This window comes from Oryza sativa, chromosome 2, assembly GCF_034140825.1.
Source record: "Oryza sativa Japonica Group chromosome 2, ASM3414082v1".
Taxonomy (NCBI): domain Eukaryota; kingdom Viridiplantae; phylum Streptophyta; class Magnoliopsida; order Poales; family Poaceae; genus Oryza; species Oryza sativa.
This window is the reverse complement of record NC_089036.1, coordinates 2,640,267-2,655,905: the sequence shown is the minus strand read 5'-3', so window position 1 is coordinate 2,655,905 and position 15,639 is coordinate 2,640,267. Positions and strand designations below refer to the sequence as shown.

The window sequence follows — 15,639 nt, the reverse complement described above, 5'->3', positions numbered from 1 at the left end:
AATGGAATTATTGGTTGGTCTGTTGACGAAGAAAAGGCACATGAAAATGCTTCAAACTTCAACTAAGCCTTATTTAGTTGGGAAAAATTTTAGGTTTAGTTGTCACATCGGATATACGGACACACATTTGAAGTATTAAACGTAGTCTAATAACAAAACAAATTACATATTCCGCCAGGAAACTACGAGACGAATTTATTAAGCCTAATTAATCCGTCATTAGCAAATGTTTACTGTAGCACCACATTGTCAAATCATGGCGCAATTAGGCTTAAAAGATTCATCTCACAAATTACACGCAAACTGTGTAATCGGGTTTGTTTTGTCCACATTTAATACTCCATGCATGTGTCCAAACATTCGATGTAATATGGGTGAAAAGTTTTTGTTCTGGAAACTAAACAAGGCCTAATGGAGACATAACGTACTATACGGATAATGGATAATACAAAATAAGTGTTTGCCATTTATAAACTAGAGATTCACCATTATACTTTATTTATCATATGTGGCATTGAGTTATGATATCCTAGTCAGGCTAAGGTTTATATTATCACTGTGATACATTTTCTATATACAGCATAGAGTTATTAAAGTATCTTGAAGAGTTAAAAATACGGCTAAATTTATTTAGTGCCTTTGATAAAAATATTAATGCTTACTATAAAATTTAGATAAAAATAAGGTAGTACGCATACGTAATTAAGTATAAACGACACTTCTCATGAACAATCGTGCTAGTATACCACTACACTTAGGCTGCGTTCTTTTGTGTGATATAGGATGAGAAAGAACCTCTTTTCCGCGCGCACGCTTCCCAAACTACTAAACGGTGCGTTTTTTACAAAAGTTTTCTATAGGAAAGTTGCTTTAAAAAATCATATCAATCCATTTTTAAAATTTAAAATAGTTAATACTCAATTAATCATACGCTAATGGCTCACATCGTTTTGCATATCTTTCCAATCTCCCCAATCTTCTTCTCCTCAAACACACCATTATTACTGTCTCACATCACATATAATCAAACAAAACTGAGTAATATATGTACATATAGCACTAAATCAAGCAGGTAAAATCATTGCTCATAAGCGTAGACCAAGAAACCAATCCAAATCCTCTTGTCATTACAGCCCTGTCACCTCAAGAAATCATGGAACTGTTCCCCCACAGCGCGTCCCGTTCCTCTTCCGATCTCCAATCAACGATACCACACACAATCCATCATCCATCCATCCATCCACCGATTTATCACTCAGACATCGACGACTATCCATCCACCATCAAACCAACTATCCAAGCGAGGAGTCCAACCAAAAGACTCCATCGTAAAACAACATATTTACAAACGAAAAATAATTTATAAATAAAACTCATATATACATATTTTTTATCTAAAAAATACTAAAAATAAATTATGATAAAAAGAACCCAAAAATCAATTTTAAATTTAAAGTTTTGACTTATAAATATAAACATAAATCAAAAGACGAGGCCGCAAACCAAACCAACCCAGTCCAGTAAACCGCACCGCCGGCCGGTGCCTTGCAAACGACGACTCACCATCACCACCACTACCACCCGCCGCGTTGGTCGGCACGTCACACAAACACACACGTGCGCGCGCCGCACCGATCGGACGGCCAGGATCGCACCGGCCGCCCAACCGACGGCTGCAGATTCCCCCCACGGGGAATATTCCTTTCCCCCACCTCTCTCCTCTTCCCCATCCACACCTCACGGGAAGCTGTCCCTTCTCCTCTTCTCCTCCTCGGCTGCGGCCACGGCGACGACGACGACGACGAATTCGAGCGAGGCGATCGGCGATGGAGGCGGTGGCGATCTGATCCGCTCTTCCCGTCTCGGCCTCGCGCTCCTCTCCCTCCCTCGCGGTGTCTCGGGGTGAGGGGAATCTTTTGTTTTTGTTTTTTTTGACCGTACTGTTCTGGCTGGGTGTTTCTTGGTCGTGGTCCAAGATCGGCGGGTGGTTTGTTTGTCCGGGCTCCATGGATCGATCTCTCTCTGTTGATCTGTGTAGCTGGAGAAGCTCAGCTCCGTGGGAGGATTACGCGCGCGTGATTGGTTGGGCTGTGTGTAAATTTGGTTGCCGGCCATTTTTGTGCTCCGGTGGTGAATTTGGGTGGTGAGGCTGTCTGCACAATCCGTGGCGATGAGCTGGGAAATGTGATGGGGGTGTGCTCGTATCGGGATGATGGTGGGTTGTTTGGTTGACCCGGATGAGTGATGATGATTCACAATCTTGCATCCATGAACCGTGGGATGGGTGTCCATGTCTTTCTCCGGGATTGGGAATTGGTACCACCACCATGGCGGTTCTAAAGGCGGGAGGAGATAAATGCAGGCGGCAATGCATGCTTGGTGATGGAGCATCTGTATGAGTGTGCGGGGATCGATGCTCCATGTTCATTCAGAACCATAGCCGAGCAACTGAAAGCTCATCTTGAAGACTGGGACTGCGTTTAATTTATAGCTCATCTTTGATTACAAAGTTGTTTGATCTTCTGCATTCATAGATAGTTTGGCAGTTGTGTAAGCTCAAAAAGCCGTTGTTATTTCCTAAGGTAGTACTAACTTATTTTCTTTTGTTTCCTTAGTAGGAAATGGCGATCATGGTGGATCCTCCAAATGGGATGGGTAACCAAGGGAAGTATTACTACTCGATGTGGCAAACTTTGTTTGAGATAGACACTAAGTATGTGCCAATCAAGCCCATCGGGCGAGGAGCTTATGGGATTGTTTGTTCATCCATAAATCGTGAGACCAACGAGAAAGTAGCAATAAAGAAGATACACAATGTTTTTGACAACCGTGTTGATGCACTAAGGACTTTGCGGGAGCTGAAACTTCTCCGGCATCTCCGCCATGAGAATGTTATTGCTTTGAAGGATATAATGATGCCAGTACACAGGAGGAGTTTTAAAGATGTGTACTTAGTTTATGAACTCATGGATACTGACCTGCATCAGATAATCAAGTCACCTCAGGGTCTTTCCAATGATCACTGCCAATATTTTCTTTTTCAGGTAATACCTGGACCTCTCTTTTCTATTCTATTCTACATTTACTTACTCAAGAGTAATTGTGTGTTTTTAATGGCCCTTGATGATTGCTTAGAATTTGTGACAGTGCATCTTATATCGGCAAGCCTCATCCAGTCTTATAAGATGGTTCATTCCCAAATGCACGAGGCACAATCTTAACTTGAATGGTTCTTCTGTCAGTTAAAACTTCAAAGTCAAACTGATTTTTTAAACATGTAAAATTGTGAATGTTTTGCTTCAGCAATGATTTGTGAGCATGTCAATGACAATACTTTTTTGAGTAATGTATTCCTAATTTGAAATAACCAATGTAACTTGTAGTATCATTCAGTTTGATTCCAGTTGATTTGATGTTTTTGCATTAGTAGTATTTGAAAAAAACTGAAAAAATGGCCTACTATATTTATTCCAACCCAGATTCCAACAGTTTAGACTGATAATAAATAGATGGAAGGCAAAACTATATCCCTGTAGTCTGCAGCTTTGAGACAAACTAAACTACACACTTTGTGCATTAAGTATTGCCATCATGATTCCTCTTTTTATACATTTTATTTTAATTTGTAGAGTTGAACATTTATTTTCATGTGTCACAGGCACAACATCCATGCATTCCCTTGTTGCCTCATCAAGTACATAAAAAAGCAGCTATTCTAATGTCCGTTCAACCTAAAACTGGAACTGGAACCATCTAGCCCTTTTTAGATTTCCATCTATTCTAACTTATTTTATTAATTTCGTTAAACCACATTTCCATTAAGAATTTCATATACAGTTCATAATCTAAAACCTAGATCTTCTTTCAAATAGTTCTGCATAGAGGCTTCTGCATGAAACCACACAAGTAGACCCTCTTGTTTACAAGACATAAATATTTTTCTGATGAATTGTCTGTTCATCCTACCCTTCAGATTCATTTATTCTGTTGTCTTGAGTTCATTTTGGATTGTCTACCATGTATTTCTTATTTTTTGCAATCCGTATTTTCCAGATGATTTAAGAGAATGTTGTTTTCTTGATTGTAGTTGCTTCGAGGACTGAAATATCTCCATTCAGCAGAGATACTCCACAGAGACCTGAAACCTGGAAATCTACTGGTTAATGCAAACTGTGATCTCAAGATATGTGATTTTGGTCTTGCACGCACAAACAGTAGTAAAGGTCAGTTTATGACTGAGTATGTTGTCACCCGCTGGTATAGAGCTCCTGAGTTGCTCCTTTGCTGTGACAACTATGGCACTTCCATTGATGTTTGGTCTGTTGGTTGCATCTTCGCTGAGCTACTTGGTCGGAAACCTATTTTCCCAGGAACTGAGTGCCTAAATCAGCTCAAGCTCATTGTCAATGTTCTTGGCACCATGAGCGAGTCTGACTTGGAGTTCATTGACAACCCAAAAGCTCGCAGATATATCAAATCCCTCCCCTACACTCCCGGTGTGCCCCTCGCGAGTATGTATCCGCATGCACACCCTCTTGCCATTGATCTTTTACAGAAGATGCTCATATTTGATCCTACCAAAAGAATCAGTGTCACCGAGGCTCTTGAGCACCCTTACATGTCCCCTCTGTATGATCCAAGTGCAAATCCTCCCGCGCAAGTGCCTATCGATCTGGACATAGACGAGAACATCAGTGCAGATATGATCAGGGAAATGATGTGGCACGAGATGCTCCACTACCACCCTGAAGTTGTTGCAGCAATGAGTGCCCGATGATCTTCAACTGTCCCCAGGAACTTTGCAGGCTCACTTTTTTTTCTTCTTCTAAAAGCCTACGGCGATTATCGCACCTATTAAGTAACCAAGACGTGCAAGACTTATTTCATGTATATATGAGCGAAATAAGAACGTTGTTGTATCCATATAGTTCATGTTATGGACCATTACTTGGTGTATGCATTTCACATTTCCACTGGACAGTTATGTTGTTGTACTAGTTCATGATGAGAAGTGCTATTAAAGTGAATTCAGTAATGCTGCGAAGTGTTAATTCTGGATTATGTTATAATTTTTTGCGGTTACTGCTTCTTTAGTGGTGATCTGCTGCAAGATCTCTTGTTTCTACTTTCAGAAACGTATGGTGTGGCCTGCAGTTTTGAACTTGCGTAATATGGCTATGAATTGACTTACCTTTGTGATAATTCATCCTGAAAACAAATCCGCTATGTCTGCAGTACTAGTAAGAATTTGGAGACACAATTTGTTTCAGGTTTTACAAGGCTCTGAAAATAACGGCGGCAATCAGTGCGCCGTGTATATCATCAGCTAAAGCTAACATTGCTCTGAACTTGGTTAAAATTGTGATATATCTAAATCTTTCGTCAACGCATGGATGGCTATCACAATAAGCCGAAACAAAGCGATGAGCCATCAGTCCGGCTTCAAAATATGCAGCTGATGAGCTGAAGATAGTGCAGAGGATCACAGAAAATATCACGGTATATGCAGCATAAATACAATTACGGATTGATCTGCTTTTGTGATATTGCATGCTGCAAGATTTTAGAGTGGTATTTTTACTGAGCTTTTGTTTCAGGGTGACGTTTTTCCAAAGCCCGTTTTTTTTAGTGGCGTGTAGGAGTAACCACTGAAGATTCCATTAGGAGCGCAGTATTGCATCTAGTTTCAGAATGGTGTTGATTTCCGAGTCTTGATTTGAGGGGATGTTTTTGAAGGTAATATTCTGTTAAACCTGTTGTTTCTTAGATTACTACTACACTAACTAATAACTGCACTGCATTTTATATTTTTATTGCATGGAGTTCTTAGCTGCCTTCCTGCAGCAGCAGAACATGAATTTCTGAAAGGCGTTCTGCTGAACATGAATTTCAGAGAGCGCAGCGTGCTTTGTCAAGTGCAGTTTCTTAGTTTCAAATCTCATCCATTTCGTTTGATTTGCTTTGCTATGAACATTTCAAAGAACGTGCCGCTCAATCGAGAATTTGAAGCTGTAGAAATGGATTAAAAAACTGTATATTCTAACATCACTTTATTTCCTTCCTTTTTTTTACCGCACATTGTAAACCTGAGACAAACTATGTGATCCTCCATCACAACTCATTCTAAAGGCTTCTCTATCTTCCTCCAAAGCAAAACTCCAAACAAAGCCAAAAAATAAAACCTCACTCATCACATCTCTTAGCTAATGAGGAACTAAAAGGCCAAAAAGGGTGCTCATAAAAAAGGCTAGCAAGTATCACTGTCTGTCACTCTGTCTAGCTCTCTTCCTCCAGGACTTGTTGAAGAAGAGATGGGCTCCTAACAAACCTTCCCTGCAAGAATCCAAGCACAGAAACAACAAATCAGTAACTTGCAAGATCTGCTCTGATAGTGCTATAATGTATAGCTCTAGGTGAAACAAATGGGGGTATTATGTTGTGAACAATGAGTTCTTTGGTTTTTGCCTTACAATTAAATGGACCTTTTTTTATGCTTTCAAGAATCAGTTCTAGTGCTTGCCTTCATCCGAGGCCGGCAGTCTGCGTTCACCTTCCGGACCTGGTACCGGATCTTCTTCGAGAACAGTCGGGTGCGCCGCTTCTCCTTGTACCTCATGACGCTGGCTTCCCTGATGCCACCAGCACCATTTCCATTCTCAGGGAACAGATCAATATCTGCAAGTTTAGCCTGCACCAGCAGTAAAAAAAGACTGTAAGTGCTTCTTTTCATTCAGAATCCTAGGAAAGAGATGCAAATTACGTCTACAGTTTGAATCATCGTTATAATGTTTCTCATAGTAGCAATACATGCCAATGCATAGTGTGTCCAAACTACATAGAAGCCGGACACATCTGGGACGGTTATGTTTCCCCATTATGACAGCTGCAAATCTTGCCATTTGTGAGAGCAAATTGCAGAAAAAGCCAACTGAATTGGGGCTGGAGTTTGTTGCAGATGCTCCATCACTGGCCCAGAGGGCAAAGATTTGAGCCCAAATGACTCTTTGCAAGAAGACAACCATGTAATCCATGGCAGACGATCTCCAGGCCCAATTGTCTGTGGTCCATTGTTGAATAATTCATTTTAACTGCATAGGTTTACTTCAAACCTCTAAACTATCTAGGTGTTGTTTTTTTTACAGAATTTCATCACTTCTGAATACATCCATTTTTATGGATTACTGGAGACAGTATCAGTGAAACTCTACAAAAGGTGCTTGCTTACAAATATGTACTAGAGTACTATAGTGTTGTACTGTTGTGACTTGTGAGGGACCGTCCTTTTGGATAAACAGTTCCAAATCAGAGGCTAGTTCTCCAAGTGGCTGTTGCATATCGAACACGTGTTTTACTGGCTCTTTCCTTGTTATTTTCACTATAGGAAACAATTGGTTGGATATACAACTTATGTATCTTCATTCTAAAAGAAATTCTTATTAGAAGAATTGTAGAAACGGAGGTGAAAATAACTAAATAAGCTACAAATGACATAAATTCTTTCTTGTTATGCAACTGCAATAAAAACGTTAACCATAAAACATATTCAGAGTTCATCTGTTCATTTTTTGCTTGGAATATGTCCCTTCAATCTGAGTAACAATGCTATGGAAGAGGTAAATTTCATCTAAAAATTGTGCCAAATCTATCTTATACTAAATGAGTTTTTTTATACTGAATGAGCTATCACTCCGTACAGAACAAATATGAATTTTTAGAAGTTGAGTTACTTTATTCATTCATCAAATATAATATATGTGTCCTATGTTTTACTCTCCTATTTTAATAAACCATTTTTATATGGAAAATATTTGCCATGTTTGAGTGAATTCATTTACTCACCCGCACTTCGGCGGCCGACTTGGGCGACTCCGGCGCGCCGCCGTCGGCGAACATCGACCCCTTGCCGGACCACGCCTTGAGCACGTCGTCGGCGTCGAGCTTCAGCCCCAACCCGGTCTTGGGCGCCATCGTCGGCGCGCCGTCGCCATTGCCGGCGTCCACTGTTCCATCGGCGGCTTCCTCCTCCTTGCACCTCGCGTCGGGCGGCGACTCCTCCTCCTCCTTCTCCCTCGCCATCACCTTCTCCACCTTCACCACCTTCTTCTTCTTGCTCTTCTTCTTCTCCGGCGCCGATGGTGGCGATGGCATTGCGGCCGTGGTGTTCGACGCTGTCCCCTGTGGCCGTGGCGGCGTCGGCGTCGGCGTCGGCGGCGGCGGCGCCACGGTGATGTCTTTCACTGGCACGGCCGGCCACATCCACCACGCGCCGTCGTCGTCGCGCCGCTTGAGCGCGCGGTTGAGGTTTGGCCGCGCGCCGTGGCGCGAGCCGAGGCCGAGCTCGAACCGGCCGGCGAGGCCGACCACCATGAGGCTCCTGAGGTAAGGGTGTATGCCGGAGCTGGAGAGGATGGAGTCGTCGGAGGTTGTGGCGGCGGCTGTGTTGGTCTCCACGGTGAGGCTGCCCATGATGCCGTCGATGCCCCCGGCCGCGCCGTCGGCCGCGGCCTCGTCGACGTCGAGGAAGCAGTCGTCGTCGAAGTCGAGCTCGCCGGGCTCGTCGGTGGTGTGGGGGCTCGCCGGTGACAGCGGCGCCGGGTCGCGGAACTCCCGGAAAGCGCTGCTCACCGGCGCCGGCGACGAGCAGTTCTGCCGCGGCGTCGGCGGCGTGTCGCGGAGGAGGAATGCGGCGTCGGCGAGGACGGGGAGCGGCGGGAGGAGGTCGGAGGAGGGGTCGAACACCGCCGACAAGCCGGAGAGCTGCCTCGTCGGCGGCCGCGACGCCGTCTTGGGGCTCTTCTTGACGGGGAAGACGGAGGGGTGGATGGACGCGAGCAGCGCCGCCGCCTCGTTGTACGCCTGGTTCGGCCGCTTCCGCGGCGCCCTGGCGCGCTTCAGCGACACCGACGTCGCCGACGACGACGACGTGTTCGACGCCTCCGACAGCGTCGACGACGGCGACGAGTGCGCCGGCCGCAGCGGCGACGAGTGCGCGCCCGGCGACGTCGCCGCCTTCACGATGTCCAGGTCCAGCCTCAGGCCGGTCGGTATGCAAGAAGACGACATTGCAATGGCCGATCAGCTTCTTGGCAAGCTGCAAATGGAGAAGAGCTCGAGGTGTTCGTCCAAGAAACGCCTAAACCCCTAAAATCTCAAGGCTGCCAAACTCTCCAAAAGCAATGAAAACAACTGGGAAAAATTTCCTTTCCTCTGAAACTTTCTGATGCCTTGTAATAAGATTGACAAGAAGGTGAAAAAGGCACCCCAAAAAATGAAAATTTTGGGAAAGGTGTTCCAACTTCACTTCAAACTGCAACACAAAGCTCAGCAGCAACCTTGGGGATTCTCCAAAGGCAAAAAAGGTTCAACTCCAAGAACACCTTGGAAAAGATGAGGGATTGAAAAGACTCTGCTTCTGTAGCTGTACTGCTGTGTGGCAAGAAGAAGTCAAGGAGCAGAGCAGAGGCACAGAGCAGCAACAGGAGGAGGAGAATTCTCTGAGCTGAATTGAGAAATGTTTTGGGATTGGAGATAGATGAGCAGAGCAGCAATGCTAATTCTAGTTGAGGAGAGAGAAAGAGAGAGATGGTAGTACTATGGTAGGAGAGGGGTTAGAGAGAGAAAGAGAGAGAGAGAGATGTGGGGAACTGGAGGAGGGAGGAGGAAGAAAGGGTTCAAGAGAAGGGAGGAGGGGGTGGGGTTTTAGAGGGAGAAGGAAGAAGGCTAGAGGAAGAGACAAGCCTCCTCTCATTGGGTCCCTTTCCTTCCCCCCTGCCTGTGGGACCCACTGCAAATTAGCTGGACCCACACTTGCATTTTGTGCAGGCCACCCTCCTCTCTCCACATCTTCTTTGTGCTCTTTTTTTCCTCTCCTCATCTCTCTAGGTTGTACATATGTTGGCATTGTTTGGGGCATCTGGATTTGCAGTTAGTATAATTGAGACCAATTTGCCCTAGGCAGTAGTGTTGAAAACTTCATCACCCTCACCTGGTAATTGTAAAAACCTTTTTAAAAATTCTTTAGATATCATGAAGTACATAGTATTTATAAGTCCTATTTTGGGGGAAATAATCAAATGTGAAATATTAGAAGAGAGAGATAAATGTTGGCAAGATTTAACAAAAAAAAGTGGACAATATTTAGGGTTAACATACATGATTTTGAGGAGGCTGTAATCTATAGTTAATTAGTACGGGCCTGTTTAGTTGGTGAAATGAAAATTTTTGGGTGTCACATCGGCCGTTTGACCGGATGTCGGAAGGGGTTTTTTAGACACAAATGAAAAAACTAATTTCATAACTCGCCTGGAAACTACGAGACAAATCTTTTGAGCCTAATTAATCCATCGTTAGCACATGTGGGTACTGTAGCACTTATGGCTAATCATGGCCTAATTATGCTCAAAAGATTCGTCTCGCGATTTAGATGCAAACTGTGCAATTAGTTTTTCTTTTTATCTATATTTAATGCTCTATATATGTGTCCAAAGATTCGATGTGATGTTTTTAGGAAAAGTTTTTAGGGAACTAAACATGCCCTACATGTAATTAGGTTTTATGATTGATTCATTCTCATTTATTTATTATTGGAACACATGACAAAGGTAACTATTTGTTAGGTAGTTCCTGATTGTCTGTTGGCTGTTGCTAAACGTTCCCCTAATCAATATTTACTCTGTAGAGACGGCACTGGCCAATGAATCATGGGACTAAAAGATTACTCAACTCAATTATTCTATACAGTATTTTGGACCAGTGCACCTTGTCTCCATGCTTCTTGTGCTGGATGAAAACCAAAAAGCTCTGAAGCATTCCTCCATATGTTTTTGGCGAAATGTCAAGTGACACTTCTCCTGCAGGTTGTCTCATGCTAGCTACACGTCTGTGTGAAGATGCTAGAGACGTTATAATATTGATTAGGTATCTCCTAGAAACAATCGGTATATTATTATTTTTTAACTGTGATTCTCCTATGCAAGTATAGTATATTATTTGTTTGATCAAGTTTGTTGTCATTTACTAGGTGTTAATTAGACACATATTTTTTGTCGAATGTCTCGACAGATTCAGTACATGTTCCTACCTTATGCAGGATATGCAGTTCTCTCCTTTTCTACTCTTTTTTGGTTAGATGACAACACATTAGGTCTAACCGACAAGAAGCAAATACCAGCGCACAAAATTAAAAGTTTGATACAAGTTGTCATTTAAACTTGTATCCATGGGCGAATCTGACAAGTGAAAATTTGCATTCTCGGTGCCACCTCTTATGAGATAAAATCAACATGTTTCATAAAAAAAAATGGAGTCGACATGGTTTCCCTATGCATTGAATTAGACCAATTCAACTCGCTTAAGTTTGATAAACATATGAAAATTCAGAGTATTGATGAACATGGATGTTTTATTTATACAGTATTTTCTTAACATAAGTGAATTATTGTCAACTATCGACTCATGATTACCAAACTATTTGCCCACAGCTTTGCCTTAAACTAAGGCCTTGCATATGGTTTCCTTATACATTGAATTAGACTATTGATGCACACAAGCATGTTTCATTTACATGAAAAAAAATTCTTTGGAGAAATTAATTGCCAACTACTATCGGGCCTGTTTAGATTGTAGCCAAAATAAATCTAACCAAATTTTGATAATGCTAAAATTTTGGTAAGATGGCAATATTGTCAAAATTTTGGCAGGATTTCTTATATATTTACTAAATTTGGCAACAAACTAAACGTAGACTTTTTTTTTGTCAAGTTTGCCAATAAATGGTATGGTTAAAAGTAACATCAAAATGAACCGCCCATAATTTTACAGTCACCAAAACATTTGCCCACAGATTTGCCTTAAAATTAAGAGACAATCTACCTCAAAAAGTATCCAGTGCAAAGTTCCAATCACACCAACAGCAAAAGCAAGAACAACAAGGGGCATTTCAGTAAAGAAACAACAGAGGCCTCTTGTGGTTGCCCATCCCATCTACCCCTCAACTAGGCTACTGTGAGTACTGACCTCCCAACGGAAAAGCACCCACTATAATTTGCCCTATCCGCTGACGTGGCGCCCTCCCATTGGCTCCCCGGATTCTCTCTGCACACGTGGCACGCTCTTTATCGGCTCGGCAACCTTTTCACGAGATGCCGAGGAGGGTGGGTCCCACCGGATCTTGGAAGCTTGTTCGCATCCATGGCTGACCATGATTGGCCCCAAATGCAACACCATGAGATGAGAGAGAGATTACTGTTACATGCACAAATAAAGCTCTTCCTATTTTGTTTTTGTGTTGCAAGATTTGGGTCCCTTTTAAATTCAGAGATAATGCTTCACATGACAGAAAAGAAAAACTTTCGACATAAAACTATCTCTGTGAGGAATTACATCACGATATTCAGCTAGAGATGGGTCCGGTGAAATATGTCAGCCAGTAGGGCCATATTGTCATCTGGTGATGGAAACCACGGGCTATTATCGGGTGCGTGCGCAAAGCGACGTTCTTATTAAAATTTATGAATAGGAGAATTAGGATGTGTGGTAGCCATGCCCCATACGTTGTGACCCCATGGTTCAACCACTAATGATAGAGAGGAGGGGCCATTTGAGCCATTTCTGGCCAACCAAATTAATCCTTTGCTCTTGTTTAGGATGAGGTTTTTCCTTGGGTCCTTGTAGGACAGGCATGGCTGGATATTTTGCAAGATATTTTATTTTATTTTTACTTCAAAAGTGTCTCTTCGTGGCTGGCAGCCCACGCTTTGTTCTTTACACAAATATAAAATAGATTTTTCTAGTTTGACAATGGGAATTGGATTATTTATGCAATTAGATAATTATGTCATGATTTAATTTTAGAAAATTATTCTTATTATTGGAACTCATAATTATATACAACAAATTAATGGAAATGGCAATAGGATACAGGGGGCAAAGTAATACCACATATTTTAAGTGTTTGCTAGCTTAGCTACATATAGATGCAATATATATTACTCTTGCATATATATCTTTTATAAAGACGCGAATATTAGGGAATGTCCTAATATCAAATAATTAGAAGGGGTGAGGCTTCGGACCCCTGTGTGTTTCTCCATATATATCTTTTATATATTTCAGTATTTTGACTAATTTTAAGATAAATATCTCTATAGCTGTTGCCACCAAAGTTCCAACACAGCACTTAATCTTCCCCAGCTTGAATGGCCAGGATGTACCAACCAATCGTGTACATCTACGTATAGTAGATACAACACAGTTAAGGATAGGGCTCATCCCCATCAGCTGCAGGTGACCTAGAACGTACTTACAGATGTGTGCTGTTGCTCGCCGGCTATTTTGAAGCAATTTTGTCCCTTTGTCTCCATTGGCAAAAGACCCATTTTACGGCTCTCCTTTGTTGTCGACATATATCCGAACATCTTCCCGAAAAATCGATCGCGAGAAACGACTCCAAACTACAATATTTTCTCTAGTACTATTGATATATGAAAGAAAAAACATTTTACTCACCCAAACTATCTCGTTGGATCACTTATCATAGTTCTAAAATATTTTCATGACTATTAGCTTGAATTTTAAAACATGTATGTTTAAATTAGTCTTAGTGCTTCCAACCTATGTAAACAACGATGAAAAAGTATTGAAAGGTAAATTATCATGCATATACCAATTCTCTTCTTCTAAATATAAAAGTGGAACAAAGTTTTGCTTAGGTTTCAAAAAAAAATCATGCATATACCAATTCTACTAAATTGCATTGCAAAGTACGACTTATATAGAGAGAGATGAAAAGAAAAAAAATAATATTTGGGATCTAGTAACAAGGTTTTCAATTTCGGTGGTTACCAAAAAATTAAAAATTTCGTGATTTCCAGGTTATTCGGACCAAAATTATTTGAAATCTTAACATTTTTTGACTGAATTTAAACAAATTTATAAATATTTGACAAAAAATGAAAATTTTGGGGAGATTTGTGTTTGCGGGTGAGGCCTGAAATTACTGAAATTTCAAACCCTAGCTAGTAAGGTGAACCATTTTCAATAGTTTGAAGTGTTAAAACGAGCCAATAATTTGTTGAGGGGGTTAAGTGCTCCGTAAAAATGTTCGGGGGAGTAAAATGGATTTTTTTCTTGACATATAACATGCCATGTGTATACATGTATGAAGAAAGCATATTTGATATGTGCTACTCATGTACTACTAGGGACTTTATCCAAAGGACACGATTTGGATATGAATTTGTCCCTCTACCTAGGAGATATTTGTAGCTAGGCATTATATTAGCAGCAATTTGCATGAGAGAGAGAGAGAGAGAGAGAGAGAGAGAGATATGCATGTCCTATGGTATGGTTTGTTGTCACTGTAGTGCCAAACGAATTAAGATGTGTAGCATGGCGAATCAAGCATGACACGAGACCTTGCCGAATGGTGGTACCACACGACGCACCGGACATGATAATTAATTTTTCAGATTTTAGCTAAGCTACTGAAGAAAACAAGAGGAGCCAGAAAAAAACATGAAGGGGAAAGATTTAGATTTTATATATAATGGACAAATTAATAAATGAATATAGTGCCATTGGACTTGATATTTTCTTTTTCTTCCTTAAAAGAATATTATTTTTTTAGAAATGATATGTGCGTGACAGACTGACAGGTCGGAGGAGTTCTAGAAAACATGAACCACACACACGATAAATACCTTGGAATTCTGCTTGGGTTTATATATAGTGTGTCAATACATATACCAACATCAACAGATATTAGAAAATAAAAAGGAAAACAACTCACAGTGCACGAGTGCAGAGATAGCCATTTTCGCTCCCTTATTTTTTTTAGTTTGCAGCTTTGTATGATGCCATTGATATTTTATATGATGTTTAACTATTTGTCTTATTAGAAAAAAAATAAATTTTTTTATTTTTAACTTGTTTTGTCATGGAATAAACTATAATCTTACCTTATAAATTTTTAAATAATAAGATAAATAGTTAAACTTTATGTGAAAAATTAATGGTGCTATATTTTTTTTAAAAAAAAACACCATGCATCTTCTGCACGTAATTGCAACTTGCTGCTAGTGCTAGCTACTCCCTCCGTTCTAAAAAAAGACAATCTAGGATGGATGTGACCCATTATAGTACAACGAATCCGTACGGAGGGTTGTTTATATTTAGAACTGAGGGAGTAGGTAACAGCAGGTGGTAAAACTAGAGCTGGTGCTTTTGGGGTCGCGACGACTTGTGCAATGCGAAAAAAGGACTTGTGAAAAGAAGAGGATCAGTCGATTTCGATGGGCAGGAGGAGCAGGACGCTCATCTCGTCGTCGTCTGCTCTCTGCTGCTGCTGCTGCTGCTGAACATGCAGTTTTCCCTTTTTCTGCTCGTACGGGCTGTCGCGCGGGCGAGCGGCGCGCCGGGCCAAACCAAGCCAAAGCCAAGGAAGGGTGGGGGTGGTCGCGCGCGCGGCGTGACGCGTGCGTGCGTGCGCGATCCTGCTTTCCCGAAATGTTCAAGGGGGACGGACGATATATGCAGCTGCTCCAGCTAGCACCATCTCCATTTTTTGTTTGACAGTTTACTTAACCATGCATGTGTGTCTGTGCGTGCGCAGTAACTACTTCCTCTCTGACGCCCACCCTC

General features: G+C 41.6%; 2 protein-coding genes across 4 annotated transcripts; one reads left to right on the top strand and one right to left on the bottom strand.

Annotated features, from left to right (window-relative positions):
• Window positions 1–1,728: 1,728 nt before the first annotated feature.
• On the top strand, window positions 1,729–5,110 carry LOC4328297 (mitogen-activated protein kinase 3-like). Of its 2 annotated transcripts, none has more exons than NM_001409319.1 (3): window positions 1,729–1,902; window positions 2,616–3,044; window positions 4,088–5,110. In NM_001409319.1, the coding sequence occupies exons 2-3, from the start codon at window positions 2,622–2,624 to the stop codon at window positions 4,775–4,777; spliced, it is 1,113 nt and encodes a 370-aa protein (NP_001396248.1). In that variant the 5' UTR covers window positions 1,729–1,902; window positions 2,616–2,621; the 3' UTR covers window positions 4,778–5,110. The 2 variants fall into 2 exon arrangements, with proteins under 2 accessions (NP_001396248.1, XP_015624724.1); XM_015769238.3 differs by having other exon boundaries at window positions 2,619–3,044; window positions 4,088–5,035.
• An 867-nt stretch (window positions 5,111–5,977) lies between these two features.
• Window positions 5,978–9,686, bottom strand: LOC4328296 (protein CHLOROPLAST IMPORT APPARATUS 2). 2 transcript variants are annotated; one of them, NM_001409318.1, is made up of 3 exons: window positions 7,840–9,686; window positions 6,521–6,688; window positions 5,978–6,333 (listed from the first exon to the last, which is right to left on the bottom strand). In NM_001409318.1, the coding sequence occupies exons 1-3, from the start codon at window positions 9,061–9,063 to the stop codon at window positions 6,277–6,279; spliced, it is 1,449 nt and encodes a 482-aa protein (NP_001396247.1). In that variant the 5' UTR covers window positions 9,064–9,686; the 3' UTR covers window positions 5,978–6,276. The 2 variants fall into 2 exon arrangements, with proteins under 2 accessions (NP_001396247.1, XP_015624720.1); XM_015769234.3 differs by having other exon boundaries at window positions 6,019–6,333; window positions 6,471–6,688; window positions 7,840–9,667.
• Window positions 9,687–15,639: the final 5,953 nt, after the last annotated feature.